This window comes from Protopterus annectens, chromosome 4.part0 (genome assembly GCF_019279795.1).
Source record: "Protopterus annectens isolate FY-2018-M chromosome 4.part0, PAN1.0, whole genome shotgun sequence".
Lineage (NCBI taxonomy): Eukaryota > Metazoa > Chordata > Ceratodontiformes > Protopteridae > Protopterus > Protopterus annectens.
Window position 1 is genome coordinate 1,842,190,550 of NC_056733.1, and position 20,107 is coordinate 1,842,210,656.

At 38.8% G+C, this 20,107-nt stretch overlaps 1 protein-coding gene across 4 annotated transcripts in view; it reads right to left on the bottom strand.

The window, feature by feature from the left end:
- LOC122800043 (gamma-aminobutyric acid receptor subunit alpha-6-like) overlaps nt 1–20,107 on the bottom strand; it is a 344,571-nt gene that overhangs the window by 133,745 nt on the left and 190,719 nt on the right. For 2 of the 4 annotated variants that reach the window (XM_044069524.1, XM_044069522.1), the window contains 2 exons: nt 12,170–12,322; nt 11,935–12,087 (listed from right to left, as the gene is read on the bottom strand). The exons of 1 other annotated variant lie outside the window; for it this stretch is intronic. In XM_044069524.1, coding sequence (XP_043925459.1) covers nt 11,935–12,087; nt 12,170–12,322 — 306 coding nt within the window. The remainder of the gene's footprint in view (nt 1–11,934; nt 12,088–12,169; nt 12,323–20,107) is intronic. One more of the 4 variants, XM_044069523.1, reaches the window with a different exon arrangement.

A 20,107-nucleotide genomic window follows, 5' to 3' on the forward strand; every position in this document is an offset into this window, starting at 1 on the left:
TTGTCACTACAGTATACAAAAAGGAAGTTTCATCTGGGCGCTATCTGGAAGCATCAAGTATGCATGCTCCTCATGTATTCAAAGGCATAGTGAAGGCCCAACTTATAAGGGTCAGTAGACTTAATAATACGGAAGAGGCCTTTTTGAAACAAATGGATGAAACATGTGGAGAGTTCATAGCTAGTGGATATTCACATAAGCTGGTAGATAGTATGAAAGAAATGGTCAAGGCTCATAGATTGACAACTTACAAACCTATACTATCATCTGACTGTAATAGCATTGTCAATGACTTAGAGAGTAAGAGGAATGAAGTTAAATTAAGATTCATTACATCATATAACATGAAGACACACATAGTTAGATGTGTTATAAATAAATACTGGAAAATACTATTAGCACAAGATGATGTGAAAGCAGTGGTGGGGAGTATACCCTCATTTGCTTACAGGAATAAAAAATCATTGAAGTCCCTTTTATGCTACAAGGATTTTTCATGTGCCCCTACCAAACAACTTGAAGGGAGGACTAGAGGCACTATATGTTGCTATAATTGCAGCTGTTGCACTGATATAGTGCCAGCTCAAAATGATAACTCAATACATAATGGTACATTTAAACACCCTGTCACGGGTAAATGTTATAATTTTAATGGGTTAGCAACATGTGCTTCTAGTTTTGTTGTTTATATAGCAACATGTGTAGCCTGTTCGTCTTTTTATGTTGGCATGACGACTAGAAGACTGAGGGATCGTATAGTTGAACACAAGTCCAATATAAGAAGACAATGTGAAACAAATGCTTTATACAAGCATATAAAAGAACGTGGCAATACACATACACTCAAGTTTAGAGTTATAGACATGTTGACTAAAACACTAAGAGGGGGTGATATGTGTAATCAACTAGAAGTGAGGGAATATGAATGGATAATACGGTTGTCAGCAGACACTGAACCTGGTTTAAATGCAGCTGTATCACTAAAACCAATTTTGGTAAGGCTGCAGCATAATAGTCTTAAATGAGTATTTCTTGAGAATTTGGTTTTTGAAATGAGTTTTAATATCTAATATTTATTAACTCAATGTTTATGCAGAATTTTTCAATGGTAAAATACATGCATGCATACATATTTGCTCTTTTTATATTTTATTTATTTTTAGATATTAAAAGTAAAGTCTGGATGTTGTATGAGTGGATATTGAGTGTCAAGATATTGCACATTTTAATTAATATAAATGTATGTATGGTAGAAGTTGGTAATTGTCATTTTATTTAGCAAAAATGTTAGTAAAAATGTATTAAATATTGATGTAACTGGTCACATGACTTTGGCTGCAGGTCATGTGATATGTGGTGGGTGTATTTAAAACTGAGTTTAATTGCACCTTGTGTTAATCATTGAGAAAGGGAGTTGTCCCGAAAGCTTTGTGTTTGATAAAGATGTTCTGCTTTTACTCAACTGTGTTCGTGTGTCTTGATCTTTCTTAAAAGCTGTCTCAGGTTTCAACTTTCTGTTACCTAAGAAGCTCAGTTGTGAGTGTTCAGCCATTTTACAGTGAGCTTATCGAAGGAAGGACACTCAGCAAACTCAGAACTACAATATAAAACATTAAGTATCCTGTTTTTTGTTTATTTTGTTCTTTATTTCTTTGTTGTTTATAGCACTTTGTGTACTGTGTATTTTTTCTAGCTAGTTTCACTGTGTGTGAGGTATTAACTGGAAATTGTCCACTCTTATTAAGCATCTGTTGAGTTGTTTGTTTATGATAACTTGTTGCAGTTAAACTCTTTTTTCTAGTGGCTCCTTTAGCTGTTTAAAACTTTCATTTAAAGGCTCACTGCTGCTTTTCAGCTGTGAGTAACATTTCTGCAGTTTGTTTCCCACCCTCCCTCCCTGTTGGTATAGTATTTTTATAGTTGGTGGCTTTGCAATTGCCCGCCCCTAGTGTAAATTTGATCTGGGACCCTTCTCCCAGTCTAGTGTCATTACCTCATTCTACCCAGCTACCCAGTACAGGGAGAGCATTTGAGAAGGCCAATCAGCTTAGTTTCTGCTACTCCTTTCTCCCTTTCTTAAAAGTACTCAATTGTATTTATTACTGCTTGGTGTAACTCATTGTAAGCCTTTTAGTTTAAGCACATGGGCTTCAGACCAGTTTTACATTAGGAAGGTTTGTGGTCTGCACTGTAGTGGCAGAACAGGTAGCTTACATCCTTCTAAGTTGGGAACTGCTGATTGAGGGCTCAGTGTCTGTTATTCTAAAAGTGTATTAATTCTGGTTTAAGCACTTGGGCTTGAGGCCAGTTATTTTACATTAAGAGGGTTCGTGTTCTGCACTCTTGTGGGAGGAGAGGCTGGACTCTGTCCTTCTGAGCTGGGAATTTCTGGTTAAAGCTTATAGTGCCTGCATATTTGAACTGCTTCTTACTGAAATTGGTACACCTCATTTGCTGTAGCATAGACTAGATCCAGGCCTGCTGAATCTAGCTTTGTTTGTATAACTTGAGCACTAATCCAGGCATTCTTTAAAGTATTCAGTTGTATTTATTACTGCTGGTAGTAACTTGATTAAAGTGTAGTTATCATTTCTAAGTCTTTTGGATTAAGCACTTGGGCTTCAGACCAGTTGTTTTACATTAGGAAGGTTTGTGGCCTGCACTGTGGTGGCAGGACAGGTAGCTTACATCCTTCTAAGTTAGGAACTGCTGATTGAGAGCTCAGTGTCTGTTATTCTAAAAGTGTATTAGTTCTGGTTTAAGCACTTGGGCTTCAGGCCAGTTATTTTACGTTAAGAAGGATTGCGGTCTGAACTCTTGTGGGAGGAGAGGCTGGACTCTGCCCTTCTGAGCAGGGAATTTCTGGTTAAAGGCTTATAGTGCCTGCATATTCTAACTGTTTCTTACTGAAATTGGTACACCTTGTTTGCTGTAGCATAGACTAGATCCAGGCCTGCTGAATCTAGCTTTATTTGTATGCTTGTTGTTTGTTTATTTCCTGAAACGCTAATTCCACCTAAAACGCGCCTTTTAGCACTTCTGTGGATCCCTAGTGATATCTGCATTGCTTACTGTACTTATTTCCTTGTTTCACTTGAAAGAAAGTTACTGTTTGTCATTTTGCATTTAAGTTACCTGTAACACATTGCACTTAAGTTACCTGGCACTTGCTCACTAAAGCAATTATATAAGTCAGCACTAAAAATTAAAAGCACTACACCCTCACAAACTCCCCTTGAGTACCTTGTTCCCCACTGGCCCTTTTTTTCAATTATAAAGGAATTCCCAATACTATTCTAGCATGTCCAAAGGTCAGTTGTCAATCTCCTCTCCGGTCCAGCTGGTGAATCTGGGAATCTTGAGGCAATGTTACAACTGCCTCATGTACACAGACAACCCTCTCCTCCTCCCAACAAATTCCAACACATGTGAGAGATGCAACCATATAGCCAAACTGGAGGCTAAGCTCTCTCAACTCAGTACTGGCGTAACCAGTCAGGAGGAGAAGGAAATGACACTCACTACAATTCCAGTCTCACACAGACCTACCACGACAACAAGCCAAACACATAAACACACAAAAACATACTCGGAGGCTCTAAATAAAAATCTGCCTAAGCAGCAGACACCTCCAAAGCAGACACCCAAGCAACCACTACCCCAAAACAAAACACGTGCAACACATAGCTCACAAAGCCAGTGTGCCGAACAGTCACAGCCCTTAAGGCTAAACAACACACCTGATACACTTGTAATAGGTGACTCTATCGTCAGGCACACTGACGTCCCGCTCACCAGGCTGAACAAGGAGAAGGTCACGGTGAGCTGCCTGTTGGGTGCTAGGATCTGCCACATAACACAAGCACTCAGGTCACTCCAAGGCAAGTACAAATATGACTCAGTCATTGTCCATGCTGGTGTGAATGACCTGAGACGTACCTCCCTGGACTACATGAAAAGAGACATAGAGGCGCTCTCTGAGCATGTCGCCCAGGCCGGTATGACCCTGACCTTGAGTAGCATCTTACCCTCACCAAGAATGACACCACAATATGAAGACAAGATGATCAATTTCAACAATTGGCTTAAGTGTTGGTGTCATTCAAAGGGGATCCAATGCCTGTCAGCCTGAGATGACATGCTCGACAAGCCACGATGCTTCGCTAGGGATGGCTTGCACCTGTCACCCCTGGGCTTTCGGATATTGGCAAAGGCTCTTGCTACCCCCATAGTGCCTTTTTTAGGCAAGGCTCAAAAGACAAACCCACCTCCATAGGTATCACAAGGGATAAGAAACTAAGAGTAATGCTACTCAATGCCAGAAGTCTAAACCTCAAGATGCACGCACTCGAAACTCTCCTTAGCATGGAGAACATCGATATCTGTGCAGTAACAGAAACCTGGTTCAAGGCTCCCGAGAGCACCCCAGCACTACCAGGTTATACCTCATACCATGCTTTTCGGCCCCAAAACTTGGACCGAACCACAAAAGGAGGGGAGTATCAATATTCGTCAAAGATACCCACACCTCCAGGTTGGTGGCACAGCACGAAGCATCAGAGACTATCCATGTGCAACTAACTGTGGGTAAAACTGCCTTCCAGTTTATAGCCTGCTACAGACCACCCTCCCAAACACAGGAACCCCACTTGGCCTTCCTGAGAATACTGGAAAATATGAAGGTCTCTCCAAACACCATTATATTGGGTGACTTCAACTACCCAAACATAGACTGGGAGCATTACTCTAGCTCCAACACCCTAGCCCAAAGGTTCCTAGAATTTATAAACTCAAATGCTATGGAACAACTTGTTACCACTCCCACAAGAGGGGAAAACATACTGGACCTGATCATCACCAACATGGGGACACTATGCTCCAGACCAGAAGTGTATACCTCACTGGTAAGATCAGACCATAAACTAATCTCACTGGATATTCACATCCCGACCCCACCCCCTGCCCAGAAAACCACAGTGAAAAACTTCTCTAAGGCAAATTTCACATGCCTCAAAACCAAGGCGAAATCCTTCAAAGCCCCCGGGCCTGTGGAAAATATGGCCCAGACCGCAGAATCCTTTATAAATGCATTCTATGAACACCTTCAGGAATGCATGGATCATGCAATCCCAAATAAAACCAAGACCCAATCCTCCAAAGGCAGACGTCCTGTCTGGTGGACCCCAGCCATAAACAAACTATACAATAGAAGGAGGAAGCTACTACATGATAGAGCAAAATCCCAAAAGGGAAGGCATCTCTGATCAGTATTAGCAAAACTACGGGCACTCATAAAATCGTCTAAGGCCAGCTTCGAGAGAAATTACACAGGACACTAAGGATAATCACAAGGCTTTCTTTAGTTATGTTAGGAACCTGGATGGGAATTCCCAGATATGCTCAGAATTAGTCCAAAATGACAAAAATACACCGAGCCCACAGACATTGCCATCATTCTAGCTGACAGGTTCAGTGCAAACTTCTCCCTCATCTCCCCACCAAAAGGACAAATATCTATCCCAACAGAGTGCTGCCCCCCTGACATCTCAGATGCTCAGGTAAGAGCCGCCCTCTCCAAAGCAAAAAACACAGCATCAATGGGACCAGATGGTGTCCCGGGCTGCGTCCTACATGAACTCCAAGAAGAGCTAAACCCAAACATAAAACTACTGTTCAATCTTAGCCTTACTACAGGATATGTACCCAAAGAGTGGCGTACAGCAACAGTGGTCCCTCTCCACAAAGGTGGTGCCTCAACGGATCCTGGAAACTATCACCCCATAAGCCTGACTAGCTTGGTCTGCAAAGCTATGGAAAGGATCATCATGGCCCTCATAAATAACAATATTGGGGACCTACAGACACTGGATCCTACCCAGTTTGGCTTTGTTAAGGGCAGATCCTGCCTCTTAAACCTGGTCGATTTCTTTGAAACAGTCACCAAGGCCATTGACGAGGGGAAGGTGGTCCATACAGCCTACCTGGACCTCGCAAAAGCCTTCGATACAATATCCCACTCGAGCATTATAGATAAGCTCACCAGCTTAAATATAAACCCCTATGTCACTAGATGGGTTGCAAACTGGCTCAAGGACAGAACCCACATGGTTAGAATTGCTGGAGCCATGTCAGACTCCAAACCAGTTACAAGTGGCATCCCACAAGGCTCAGTCCTGGGACCTCTCTTGTTCGGTATATATTTCTCGGCGGTACAGGCCAACACGGAAGGACTGTGGCTGACCAAGTTCGCAGATGACTGCAAACTGGGCGCCATAATCAACTCTCCAGCCGACACAAGCATCCTCCAAAAGGGCCTCATAGAAACAGACAACTGGTGCCAGAGCCATGGCCTCAAGCTAAATGCCAAAAAGTGTATAGTCATCCCCTTTGGCAATAACAAAGTGCCCACAAATTACCACATAGGTGGTAATCCATTAAGTACAGAAGAAGTCATTAGGGACCTGGGGACCCAAGTTGATAGCAATCTCTCATTTGACAACCACGTGGCCAAAGTGGTTAGAAAAACATTTTATATAGCCCACCTAATCATGAAGGGATTCACATCTAGATCAGGGGAAGTCATTGTACCTCTTTACTCATCCCTCATCAGGCCCATAATTGAGTACAATGCCCCTTTTGGGATGTACCTTACCAGACACCTGCAGCAACTGGAAAGACCCCAAAAGTACCTCACCAAGAGGATCAAAGGGCTCAAACAGATGCCATATGCTGCCCGGTTAAAGAAACTCCAGCTCTACTCAGTGGCATACCGCCTGCTCAGAGGCGATCTGTGCCTGACGTATAAAGCTATGTCTAACCCGGAATTAATGGACATGCTGCACCTCAGAAAATCCAAATCCCATCGAGCTACGCGCTCGAGAAACTTGAACCTCAGCACTGAAATAAATAGGACATGCTGGAGGGACAGATTCATAACCCAGAGGCTCCCTTCACTCTGGAATAAAATCCCAGTCCAGGTTAGGCAGAGTCCCTCATTGACTCTCTTCAAGAGGAATCTTGATGAGTGGATGGGAGATCGTAGGTTTACCCTGGGTATCACTTCTGTGTCACTGTTAGACAGAGGCACAGTATACTAACCTCAAAAAAAGGCATAGCAAAATTAATTTAAAATGGGTGGCGAAAGCCAAACACACTCTGGCAAGGCTTACAAATGCCCTAGGGCAGATAGCCTAGTATGAACCTATGAACCTATGAACCTATCTGTTGTACTGCCTAATACAAAGAATTTTCCAGATTTTTATCTGTGGTGGGTTATTAACTGCAGATATGAAATGTGCTGCACTACATTACATTTTGTAAACATTAAACAAGTATCTAAGCTAACAACATAAGCCTGATAGGACTTTTGAACAATATTAAATGGGCTGATGTTTGATAACAGAGTTATGTAATATACTGGAGTTGTCACATGATCCCATTTCATCTCTGTCTTACTGTCTTAACACACCCCTCCCCCCTATGCCACCCCACTCACATAGGCTGTAATTAATTAGAGTATTTATTTCTGATACTGTTACCTAACCCATTACTTATTCTGTAGCAAATTGAGACAGCAATGTACTTCTTCACATTTGAGCTGCATATCCCCTCTTGCTAATACACCTTGTGGGTTACATTTAGATATTTTAGTCATTGTCATGTAACAAAAAATATTCTCCGGTAAATTAGTAGAGTGGATTGTGAATTGTAGGAGCATTCATTTTGTAGATAGATAACCCCATAAATGACAATGAAGCCCAAATCGTTTTTATTTTCTCAGCTAACATTATGGAAACACAATAAGCTGCAAACAGGAGTGGTTAAAATGCCTCCACATTAATAACTAGCCATGCCGGAAAAAAACATTGATACACATGGGTTTTTAAGGGACCAGAAAAATATCAGTGATGTAAGTGATCTTTAACCTGGATCAGCTAAGACCCAGCGATACACAGCTAAATAAACTCCTCTCTCACTTGTTGGCATTAGCCACATTTTAAGAAGCCTAACTGGCCAACTAAGGCCAAGGTGGTGACACATTACTATATTCTGTATTGATCAAAATTCCTTATCTCTATGATGGTCCCATCATCCAGGTGAATTAGCTAAGTGACCCCCAAGATAAAATTACAAATTATGTAATCACATGGCCAAGATGACTCAAAGAAGAGATATTAGATGACCTGTATTTAGAAACAGCTTTACTAAACTGAAGTTACTTTGAGAGGTCACATGGCATGAAGCTCCATCTAAAGATAAATCCGCTTAATGTCACAGCTAGTGTATTATTACTGCATTATTATGTGATTGCATATGCTATATCCCCCTTTAAAAAGTTACATAAAATAAATAAATATCTTGATTGCACCTAGATTTATATTTAGACTATGTGTCAGCTGATATTCAGCAATGCAATCAATGAATGAAATTTCAAGTGTCAATACTAAGTTAAAGGGAAATAATGTTGCATTCACAATCAATATATAATAATTTAGCATATCTGTATCCATATTGTATGGGTTTCTTGATCAGCCTTCCAAACTTTGAACACTGACTTGAAACAGTTACATTTTATAATACAGCATTGTCTTATTGGTGTGGTACCATGCTTGTAAAATAATCATTCTGAATAACTTTCTTATTTTCAGTTTCATAGTGATGAGTCTCGGCAACATTTAATATTTTCACACTGAAAAAAAGGTAGCAATTTATCTAGAACAGCATTTTGAGGAAATGTTTGTGAAGGAGAATACTTTAGACATTGTGCTTGTTTTTATCCACTCCACTACTTAAATAAATGTTTTCTATCCCCTCTGCAGATTTGCATATCTGAATCTCTTAACAAGAATGATCCTGGTTCTTAAAACCTGGTAAACCACTGTGGCGGATAAGTTACTTATTTCTGAGCATTAATTCCAAAGTTTGTATTCATCCGCATTCATCTCATTCTTGCAACAAACTTTTCATTTCTCTGATTTAAAAGACCTTTTGTTTGCTATGCCTCTGTGTCTTTTTGCCAGTGTCTGAGCTTATAATGAATGCCAAAGGTATACCATAGCTCAGTTAGCTGTGCCTGAGGCAATGTAAGCTGAGGTAATACTCATAAAAGAAGGAAGGAGAGATGGCCATGTACTTCATGACAAAACCTTTATAGTAGTGCTGCTTGGGGGTAGCAGTTATGACAAGAGAGGAGGTCAATACGACGGTTGATAGCTAGCCCATACAAGTATAAGGAAATACAAAAAAAGAAAAAGAAAAGAAACTACAGCATGGGGCAATCTTGCTTGTTACACAAGGTAGTTTTTTTTGACAAAATTTTTGTATAGTGGAGTGTGAGTTGTACCAGCGATCTCTTCAACTGTAATCAATCTTTCAAATCAAGGAAACTGTAATTTTTAGACACCAGCAATGTAATTAGAAGAAATGATGTCCTGCAGAAGAAGTGTAACAAGCAGCAAGACAGAGAATCCAGAATCGAGCATACAATACTGCACGCTGGCAGCTATTCTGAAAGTAAGCAGGCTGATGCTGTCTGATGCTGCTATATGCAATGTAAGTCTGTCACAGAGACACTTAATTTTAGTTTGTATCAGAGTACTTATTTTGGGAGTCATCCTGCACGCAACCATCTGATGTCTTTTTCTACTTCTCTCTACAAATTCCCCGTGGTAGTATTACAATAATCCTAGACAAATTATCAAGGCAAAAACACATAGCTCACTGTCCAAGAGGATTATTAAATAAATGGTAAACATCTGGCTTCAATTATGATAGATAAGTATGCCTATTACCCCTCAAATCTCATTTTTTGCTTGTTTGTGTGAAGAATGTCTCTGATTTTGCTTTTTAATTTTTTTTTTAATTTTTATTGTTGCCCCCTCCTTTATAAAGTATTTTGCTTTTCTGGGGATTTACTGCGGATTACAAACAGTCAACTACTGCAGAAATTAGAGTTTCTATTTCTTATTGTTTTGACAATGTGTGTAGCACCAACACTTGTTATTCTATTAACTTTTTTAAGTGAATTTAAGTAATATACTGCGATCGTGGTGCTGTGGTAGCATTGTCGCCTTACAGTAAGATGCTGTCCGGTTCGATTCTCAGCTAGAGCGTCTTCTGCATGGAGACATGACTGAATGGGTGTACCTTCATTGAAGGTTGTGCATCAGGGCTGGTAACTCGGCACATAAAAATCAACTACCAATCATTAGCGGACCGGAGTTCTGCTGTGGCGACCCCTAACTGGGAAAAGCCGAAAGATGCAAACAAGTGAATTTAAGTAATATGTAAAAATAGTCCATTTGAACTATTTTGCCCATATCATTTTTTTATACTGTTCAGATTTTTTGAAAAGAAGAATTTCAGAGATACAAGCTTGCCTAAACAGACCATGACCCTACTTTTCATACTCATACCTAGCATTAATACTGTAGTATCAGTGTTGAAACAGATACTATACATGCTATTTGGTGCAGAAGGCTGGGGGATGCTATTCTCCTGAGTGTGCTGTAATTTGGATGAGACATTAAACAGAGGCTTGAGTTTGAGGTAGCTTAGGTTGATGTAAAAGATCCCACAGCCCACATCAAAAAGAATAATTGAAGTTCCCAAATGCCCTGTCCAAATAATACCACCTAGGGGACCCCAGAAAAGAGGCTACTAGCTTAGTGGGACTAATTTGGTCAACAAAGGATAAATATAGTAAACTTATTGCAACACACAATTAAAAAGAATGTGTGCTAATAAATTCTTACTCTTTATTTTTATTCCTTTGCTTAATTTAGAATAAACTGAGCTGCCCATGTGTGTGTGTGTGTGTGTGTGTGTGTGTGTGTGTGTGTGTGTGTGTGTGTGTGTGTGTGTGTGTATATATATATATATATATATATATATATATTTATATATATATATTAGACTTAATAAAAGAAAATATATGTTTGTTTCAAATTAACAATTACAATAGCCTTTTGTGATAAGCAGCCTTGTTTGTCCATTCAAGGGTGCACACCATTTTTTTCATTGCAGGCTTGCAGACTGAATCTTTGCTGTAATCTGGAGCATGTGTATATGAAGTAGAAGTGAGGTTGAATGTATACTGCACTATAGTTTATTTTAAAAGAGAGGCAGTTAGTAGTCCAACATGATGTTGATATTACGGATGTCTTTTGAAGTAAAGCATTTTTCAGTAAACAATGCTTGCAGTTTTTATAACTGTCTTGTGCCATAACATGTTATTACAATATTCTAAAGGGTGTGATTTTGAGTAGCACTGTCCTCTCAGACCAGCTTTCCAAGGGTGAACCATCACCGGTTGAGCTGTTGTTTGTTTGAATATCTTAGTCAGAACATTTTGACAAGACTGATCCATGCAGGAGTACAGAGTAACAAACTCCTTAGTTCTTAGCAACACATTGGCAAGCACGTCCCCATCATCACAAGTTCATGATTCAAGGAGGTAATGATTTGCTATCAAGCTTTACCAAAAACAAGGTGTGTATTAAAACTTCTATGTCCCCATATTCATCTTCCTCAATATATTATGCTTTTTGCAATGTTTTATATCATGAAAGAATATATTTTTGTGCACATTTTGCTTTGCATTTCTGGAACACACCATATACTTCACTAATACTAGTTGTACATAAAATGCCTTCATATCTGTATTAATGTTCACCACTTACTACATATGCCTATGCATCTAACATTTACATCACAAGAACACAAGTACTTCAGTCTTTAGGTCAATCAATGACACCTGATCGAATGGTTTAAATGGAATACTGTTAAGTGAAAAGACAGATAAAGCACGAGTGACAATCATGAAAGGAGAAAGTAAAGAAGACTGGAAATGCTAATATTATAAATACAGCTTCATGAATTCTATTTTCATTAACGACTTAACTACAGACAATGAATATGACAAAATGCTCTTACCAGCTACAGTTCTTGCAGGCACTGACTCCTTGTTGATCCAAAACACAACAATGGAGAGGAGAACAGTCATAGTACACGGGATGTACGTTTGGATGAGATAATATCCTATTTTCCTTTGCAGGTAGAAATAAACTACTTGCATGGAATATTCACCTGAAATGAACATGATGAAATATGACGATAGCGTGCAAATGAAATGTATGCAATAGTCCATGCATTTCAAAACAAGGCATACCAAAGACAGTCCTAGCTGGAACAGATTCCTTATTGATCCAGAAGGACACCTGAGACAGAATAACCATCATAACGCAGGGAATGTATGTCTGAATCATAAAGTAGCCCATCTTCCTTTGCAGGTGGAAATAAACTGTCATTATTATGTAATCACCTGTTAGAAGAAATTTGTGTTCAGCACTGCTGTTCATAAATATTACAACAGAATAATTACACTGAGAAAGGCATTCTTAATTAGTAGAGATGGTAATCAGGTTTCTTATTTTTGTTACCAACAGAGGAGAAAAAAGTCATTTAATTACAACAATAACTGAGAGAAAAATGTGTAGTATATGAGTGCCATAATATATTTTTTAATTTTTTAAGAAAATGTATTTCTTTAAATATGTATACCTTCAGTCTAGGTCAGTTTGAAATATATTGGTCAGAACTATAGCTTGCATGCAGTATTAAAGAATATAACATTGCATTGTATTATATGCCATCTAATGTTTGTGTTAGCATCTTTCTGATACAACAAATGTATGCTACTACAATCTGGCAAAAATTAATACTTTTAAGAAGGGTTGCAATACATAGGAGGTAGCAGTCTATAATTTGCAAAATGCACACATGCAATCAGATTGTCAGAAAAGAGTAAACTATTCAAGGTTCAGATGCATAACTAGCGTCTATAATTGTTTGCTACTCCAGCTCAAAAAATGTCTCAGATTTTTCAGGCCTGCACATACAGTTCAACAATATGGCAAGTTCCTACTGTGACTGAAGATTGCTTTTTTTCTATCAATAAAATATGTAAAACTGCAGTCATTTTGCAGTTGTGTATATCTGACTTTTCATGTTACAGCTTCATCTCTGCCTTACAGCAAGTAAGATAAAAAGTAATGTGGCCAGTAATGTGATTACTGTAAATTCAGGAAATGAATCACCCAATACAAGAACTGATTCTGCAGCTAGAATGCTTAAGATTGACAGCTTCCAGGTGAAGAGTGCACTGTAGAATCAAGAGTTGACAGTGTTACTATGTTTCATAACAAAAGCCAACTTCCGGTATTTATAGAAATCCCTTCACTTTTTTTGCAACTCTTCCACACCTGTTTAAAACTGCAGCCACAGCCAGGGAGATCAAGTCCAGACACTGCAGACACAAACTCAAGAGTTATGTATGCAATAGTACTGAGAAAGTATCTAACACAATATGAATAGAAAAATTACAATCTGTTACCAAATGTAAACAAGGGGAAGAAACCACAGTAAATACAAAAACACATAATGCCACCAGTATATGATGTCCGTGTCCTTTCGTTGAAAAATCCTGCTTTGTTGTGCTTGTAAGTATATTGGATTTCAAAGTCTAAAGAAGACTCTGTTTACCTTAACAAATGTATGTAACTGTGAGCAAGTTACATTAAAATTTGCTTCCACCTGCCTTTTGGTTTTTATCACGGTTATGAATATTGTGTTTTTTTGGTCTATCCACAAATTTCCCATTAAAGAAAACACTCGCTTTATCTAGTCATTGCTGGCTTGGATGGATAACAAAAACTGCACCATTCAGTGTATTGTATTACAATCTGCAGCTTTGCTAAAAAAAAAAAAAAAAAAAAAAAAAAAAGTCAGCCAGTAAGCAATACTGTTTTTGACCTCTTTTGCTGATTATAGTTTGTCGCAGGTTGCTACTACTTCCTGCTTGCTAAATACGTATATGGTTTTTAAAGTGCTGCTGCCAAATCATTTTTGCATGTATGAAGATGCTCTGCTGTAGAATTCATTAAGGTCACAGGAAACCAGTTTCCCCATCTGCCAGTTAAGTTCCACAGTAGTGGTCATGCAGCCTTTTCTGGTGGTCAGTCTTGCTCACTGCATCACAACATAAATCGCAGGAGCAATGATGTGCTGGTTTTAAGTTTTGTTATCGAATCCTGGATGGGTGATAGGTTGATTATCAGTATCAGTGGTACATCAGGAAGCAGACTTCTGGTACAGAGGGCTGTATCTATTCCAATACCAGATAGTTGGCTTGCTGGCACTCCTGAGTGTGTCCTCCTTTGAATGAAACATTGAAACATGGCCCCATCTGCTTGAGTTGGTGGTAACTCAGGTGGATGTGAAAGGTCCCACATCCCATACCTCTCAACTGTACAGGCTTTTGCAGAATGTCCAGATTTTTGCCTCATATTTTGTGTTTGTTTTTCATAAAATTGTGGTTTTCTTAGTGGCAAATCATTAAAGATTGAAGTTAGAAAATAATGACAGACATTTGAGTTTCAGACTTCATACCCTTCAGAAAATTCATGCTAATGTAAAACCTGTTATGCTATCAACTTTCTAAGTTTGTAAGAACAATATTTCAAAATTGCACATCTTTTTTGGCCTTTGTTCCACTTTTATTTGTGGCTTTGCCCAGATTTCTTGCTCCAAATGGTTGACAGGTATACATCACCTATTGAAAAAACTAGGTGAAGATACGTGACTCCCTAACCAAATGTCGTCTAGTCATCTAAATACCACCTTCACCCCCCCAAAAAAAAGTCACTAGTTTAATGGGACAAACACAATTATCAAAGAATAAATAAAATGTAATATAACAGGCCAATTCCACAGCCTGCCTCACAAATGCTATTGTATAAGAAAGAACCCATCCTTATGAGCCCCTACACATTTTCTAATTAAAGATATCATTCCTCAGTATCATGAATAATAATAATAATAATGTTGTTGTTGTTGTCTTTCGGCTTTTCCTGGTTAGGGATCGCCACAGCAGAACTCCGGTCCGCTAATGATTGGCAGTAGATTTTCACGAATGCCGAGGTGCCAGCTCGAAGTTCAACCTTCAACGAAGGCACGCCTATTTACGCATGTCTTTCAAACGCCCTCCCAACTGCGGGGAGGACATGCAGACTCCACACAGAAGGCACTCCCCGCACTCCAGCCGAGAATCGAACTGGAGAACCTCTTGCTGTGAGACAACAACGCTAATAATAATAATAATAATAATAATAATAATAATAATATATGTATGCGTGTATATATAGATTGCAGGTTAGAATATTACAAATGTTTTGAAACTGCTAAAAGTAGTAGTGAGTATCTTGTTATAACAGGTAGTAGGATCTCTTTCCAGCCCAACAAATGTCTTCCATTTGTGACACTTCTTTACAAGATAAGGCAAACTCACTATGCATGTGACAGAGTAACATCTTTGCCACATTGTTATCATTTTTGGTATACAACCTTCAGCTATAAGCTTATTGCAAGCAGAACTGGCCTTTGATCAACTGGTGCCCTAGGCAAAATGGCTCTGCAGTAGCCCGCCCCCCCCCCCACATACACAGACACACCACCCGTTGCCCCCATCCTGATCTACCTACACTATCCAGATTACTTTTTTCTTCCTTTTATCACAGTTTGTCTTATTCTTTATTTTTTTTCCTGTATTCATTCAATGTATTTTAAAGAAACCATTTCTTTACTACAAAAAATAAATAAATAAATAGTGGAAAAGGGCCCCTGCTAGAGCAGCACCCAAGACAGCTGCCTAGTTGGCCTATGGCTAAGGCCGGCTATGAATGCAATCTGTGACAAAATGTACAAGTGCTTGCAGTTTCATACTATTCAACGTACATTTGTCTGTTTCTATAGGTTGTGAACCATCAGATGTTGTGCACCTATCTTAAACTCCAAATATTCACTGTTCATCTTTTGGTATAATTTTATCTCATCTGAGGTACACAAATCTCAACTCCTTATCAGCATGTGGAAGTTTATTTCTTAATAGGATATGTTTGATTTTTGCAACTCTGGGTTCTGCAGACACATTGTGGCCCTTATAAAAGTCTGGTAGCTTCTGCTGGATGCAATGCATGGGGTTAAAGCACCGAAGTATCACCTGGAACATTTTGTTTTTGATTTCTTTACTGGAAGCATCTGTTAAAACAGAAAACTAGGAAGGACCTTTGCCTTTCACAAAATATTTTTATGAAAAATGCTGCTATTACATTTTTAATTAGTTCTGCCTTTGTTTTTCCACAGCTGTGTTTTGGGTCAGTCACTGAATCTTAATACATCACCTTTGTCAATCTGTTAATGTAGGCCACATACGCATACTAATGATTGTGCCAGATGTGTAGCTATGGTGGTGCAAAGCGGGCAGCAAGCCCAGGTACAAATGTTATGGGACATAATTGGCAGATTCCAATCAGACTTCAAGGCATTACTGGAGAGTATTGCATTAGCAGTCAGAACTGAAGTGCTAAAAATGTAGCAAGCAGTGTTTTTTTCCAGTTTAAAATGAGATAATAGCTTTTCTTTTTGTTTTTTTCTCCTTGACTCAAAGTTGAAGACTGCCAGATCAATGAACAGCACCAATCACAAAAATAGCTAGCAACACCTCTTGGTTATACCTCATCACTTGGTGCATTGCTGGACATTTGCTGCAATCACATTTCCAGGCTCATGACTAATGCATGTATGTGAACACAGAGTTCTCTTTCTGTAACTGCAAGCTTTATTGATGCCTCTCAGTCCTTTGCTTTGCCTCATCTCTTTTCATAGTCAGCATTTTCCTCCACGAAGAACAATTTGCTTTTAAGCTAAGTTTGCCACAGAATGCACCCATGAATGATTCTACTCCCAAACTTTGTAATTGCTCTAGATGTATTTTGATTTCTGTGCTAGAGTCAGTGAGGTGATATTATGGTATTCTCGGCATACGTTGTCTAGTCCTCTTCCAGAAAACAGGTATGTCTTTATAAATTTAGACTATGTTCACAAAATAAATAAATAAATAGATAAAAATAAAAAAATTAACCCCCAAAGCCCACCAGTCAGTAGCCAAAAATTTCAGATTGACTAAAAACACCAGGAAAATACACACTTCAGTATTAAGTGCTACTGAACAGCTAATCTGATCTCCCCTTCCCAATAAACTTTTTGGTTCAGGTATCGCCAGCACCACAAATTTCTTAACCAAACAATAGGCAATGTTCTTCATATTGATCAATGCTGCAGTAGCCTTAATTATATGGAGTTATATGCTTGCCAAGGATATAACAGCAGGACAGCTTTCTAAGCTACAGGGCACCTTCCACAGGCCCAAACTGTCAAGCAGCTTGAGATAACGTGATTAAAAGACAAGCTTGGGCATGAAGCCTCCATTTGAGGATTGATGGTTGGCTTATACTTTCCCTTGCTGGGCAGATAAGTTTCCTATGGGGAAAAAAATCTATTTTCTTATATTTAGTGATGTTTTATTACCTTCCTCTTCAAGAAAGTTATTTTAAAGAAATGATCTTTGTGTTTTACCAGACTGTTCTGAGAGTGTAACATACTTTTAAATGGAGGACTCATTTCTTCTGTCAGTTTTAAAGTAGTATAAACCAAATGATAACATATTTTCTGTGGAGAAATTGTGTTACATTTTCCATAGTGGGGTTGCCATAGTGTTTTAAAAGTGCTTTGTACTGTGTTTTCTCTGTCAAAAAGTAAACTCTGTGGAGTGGTAGTTTTACAAACATTGGCTGCTTGTCTTCCCAGGGAAAAAAGGCATAATTTTCAGCTTGACCATGGAACAGATTGTTAGTCCCACAGTCGGTCCTTCTTCCAGTCAGAAAAAGAAAAAGTTAAGCAAACAACCTTTGCCACCACATCAGGCTAGCAATTTGCCTCAACCACAGGAAGGTTACTCTGCTGTGGCTATTTGTTGTACCTCTGAACACTCATCTTTTATCATGAATCTCTGGTGTAGCAGCTACAGCAACTATGGGCCACAGATTAGCCACATCCTCTGCAGCTGTTGGAGTCCCATCAGTGGGCAAGGGAGAGGCACTCCTGTTGGTCCTGGAAGAGGGAGCAGTGAAGGCTTCCCTGTTATATCAGGATGTTGTGCCCATCTCTGAGGAAGCAACATCTGCTGTTTGTAACATGGTTGACCCCATTTTTCCCATAAAAAGAAACAGAAAGCTTGTATCTAATCCTCCTCAAATTTCTTTGGATAAGAGTAGCTTACTGGGACTGGCTGGGGTTTAATGTAGGCTATTGATCCTTTTTGTAGAGTTGTTTCTGGTAAAAAAAAAAGATGGATGTGTCTTTTATTAAAGAGATTCAAGATTCTGAATCTGAACAGGAAGATGCAGGGAGAGATTCAGGGTTTAGTCCTCAGATTTCTGATTCAGACTTGGAGGAAAGCTCAGTTTCTGATTCTTCCTGTGGGGGTTTCTTTCTCTCAATCAGTTGCTAAAGTGACCCAGAGTTTCAGTGGGAGAACACTGAGGTTTCTGTGTTCTTCATAAAATAATATAAGTTGTTATAGAATTATTTTCCAGAACCTACACCCTTTCTTCCTGTCCTGTGTGCTTTAGAGGGTATGTGTCTTTCTGTCTGCAGTTTTCCTGATAGTCAGCCAGCTGTCCCTAAAAAGGCATATAGATGTATAAAGTTCCTCAGTCATTTGAAAGTTTATAATCTATTAACAAACCTAACTCATCTACAGCCTTAGTTGACCCCAGTGCTGCTAAGCACTTAGTTAATTCCAATACTACTCTTTCTAATAAGGATGGGGAATTTTATTGATAGGTATGGGAAAAATTGTATACTTCTAAAACTTACTTTTTCAGAATTTTAAATTGTCAGGCTCATTGGTTAAACCTGGTTTTGATGTATTGTGAAAGTATAATGAATATTTTATCTACAGTTTCTTCTTATGAAGAAAAAAAGCTCCTTTAAATAATTTAGTTTCTTCTATAGCACAGGTCACATCTTATTGTTTGCACCGTGTATGTGATTTTGTTGGTACTTCTTTCAGGACTATGGCACTGGTACTGTTTTAAAGAGGTTTGCTTGAATGCATTCTCAGAACCTCCCAGATGATTTAAAAAATGAGATTTGAAATTCTCCCTTAGAGAGAGAATTAGTGTTTGGCCCCTCTGCTGCAGAGGTGATCAAGAACTGTGATGATAGTTCAAGTTGATATAGAGAATCTCAAGATTTTTCAACTCTTTTTTTCCAAATTTCCAAAAGATTTTCTTTTTCTTCATCCATTTTTATAAAAAAAATAATAGAATAGAATATACAGTTTCAACAGAATTCAGGTAAACAGATGTTTAATAAGAAGTGGCAAGGGGGTTCCAAACAGAAGTTTAAAATCTCCCAAAACCAAGGATAGTCAAAAAAGTTGCAATGACTTTTCAAAAGACCTTGTGACCCTCTCCCTCCCTCGCTGGCCCACATTACCCTCCAGAAAGTCTGAATATACATTTTTCTCTCTGGCAACAGATTATTTCAGTCAAATAGTTTCTGAAAATCATTCAACAGGGTTACAGATGGCAGTGGGAGGAGATTCCTGATACTGCAGATCAGGCTTTTTTGTTTCCTCCTGTTCTTCATCACATGCTGTCCCAAGGAGTGATAAAAGCAATTCCTCCTTCCCCAGTTGGGGAAGGGGTTTTATTCAAGGATGTTTTTAGTACCTCCCCCCAGAAAAGAAAGAAAAGGCCTGGAAATCAATTCCAGTTCTTTTTTTCCTAAACCTGTTTGTGATTGTTACAAAAATATGTATTAATGTGTGTATTAATAATATGCTTAGTGCATTCAGAGCCTAAAAGAGTTAACACAGTTATTCTATTTCATACTGCATAAATCTGTACAAACTGCAGTTGCTTTCTGACCTTGTATTGTCAGCTAAATCTTGCTTGTGCCTTGGAAATTTACTGAGAAGCAGATGATTTCTGCTTGCGTTAGGAAAATAACGAATAGAACAATACTGCTTATATGAAACTCAGACAAGAAGTTCCGCTGTGCCATGAGAACATAAACAGCTGTAGAAGTAACAGATAATTAGGACAAAGCCTGCTTGAAAATATGAACTGCAATCAGCATTTGCTTGTATCTGTATTAGAAGAGTACCTTGAAATGTAACACTGTACAATAGAGGCTTGTAAAG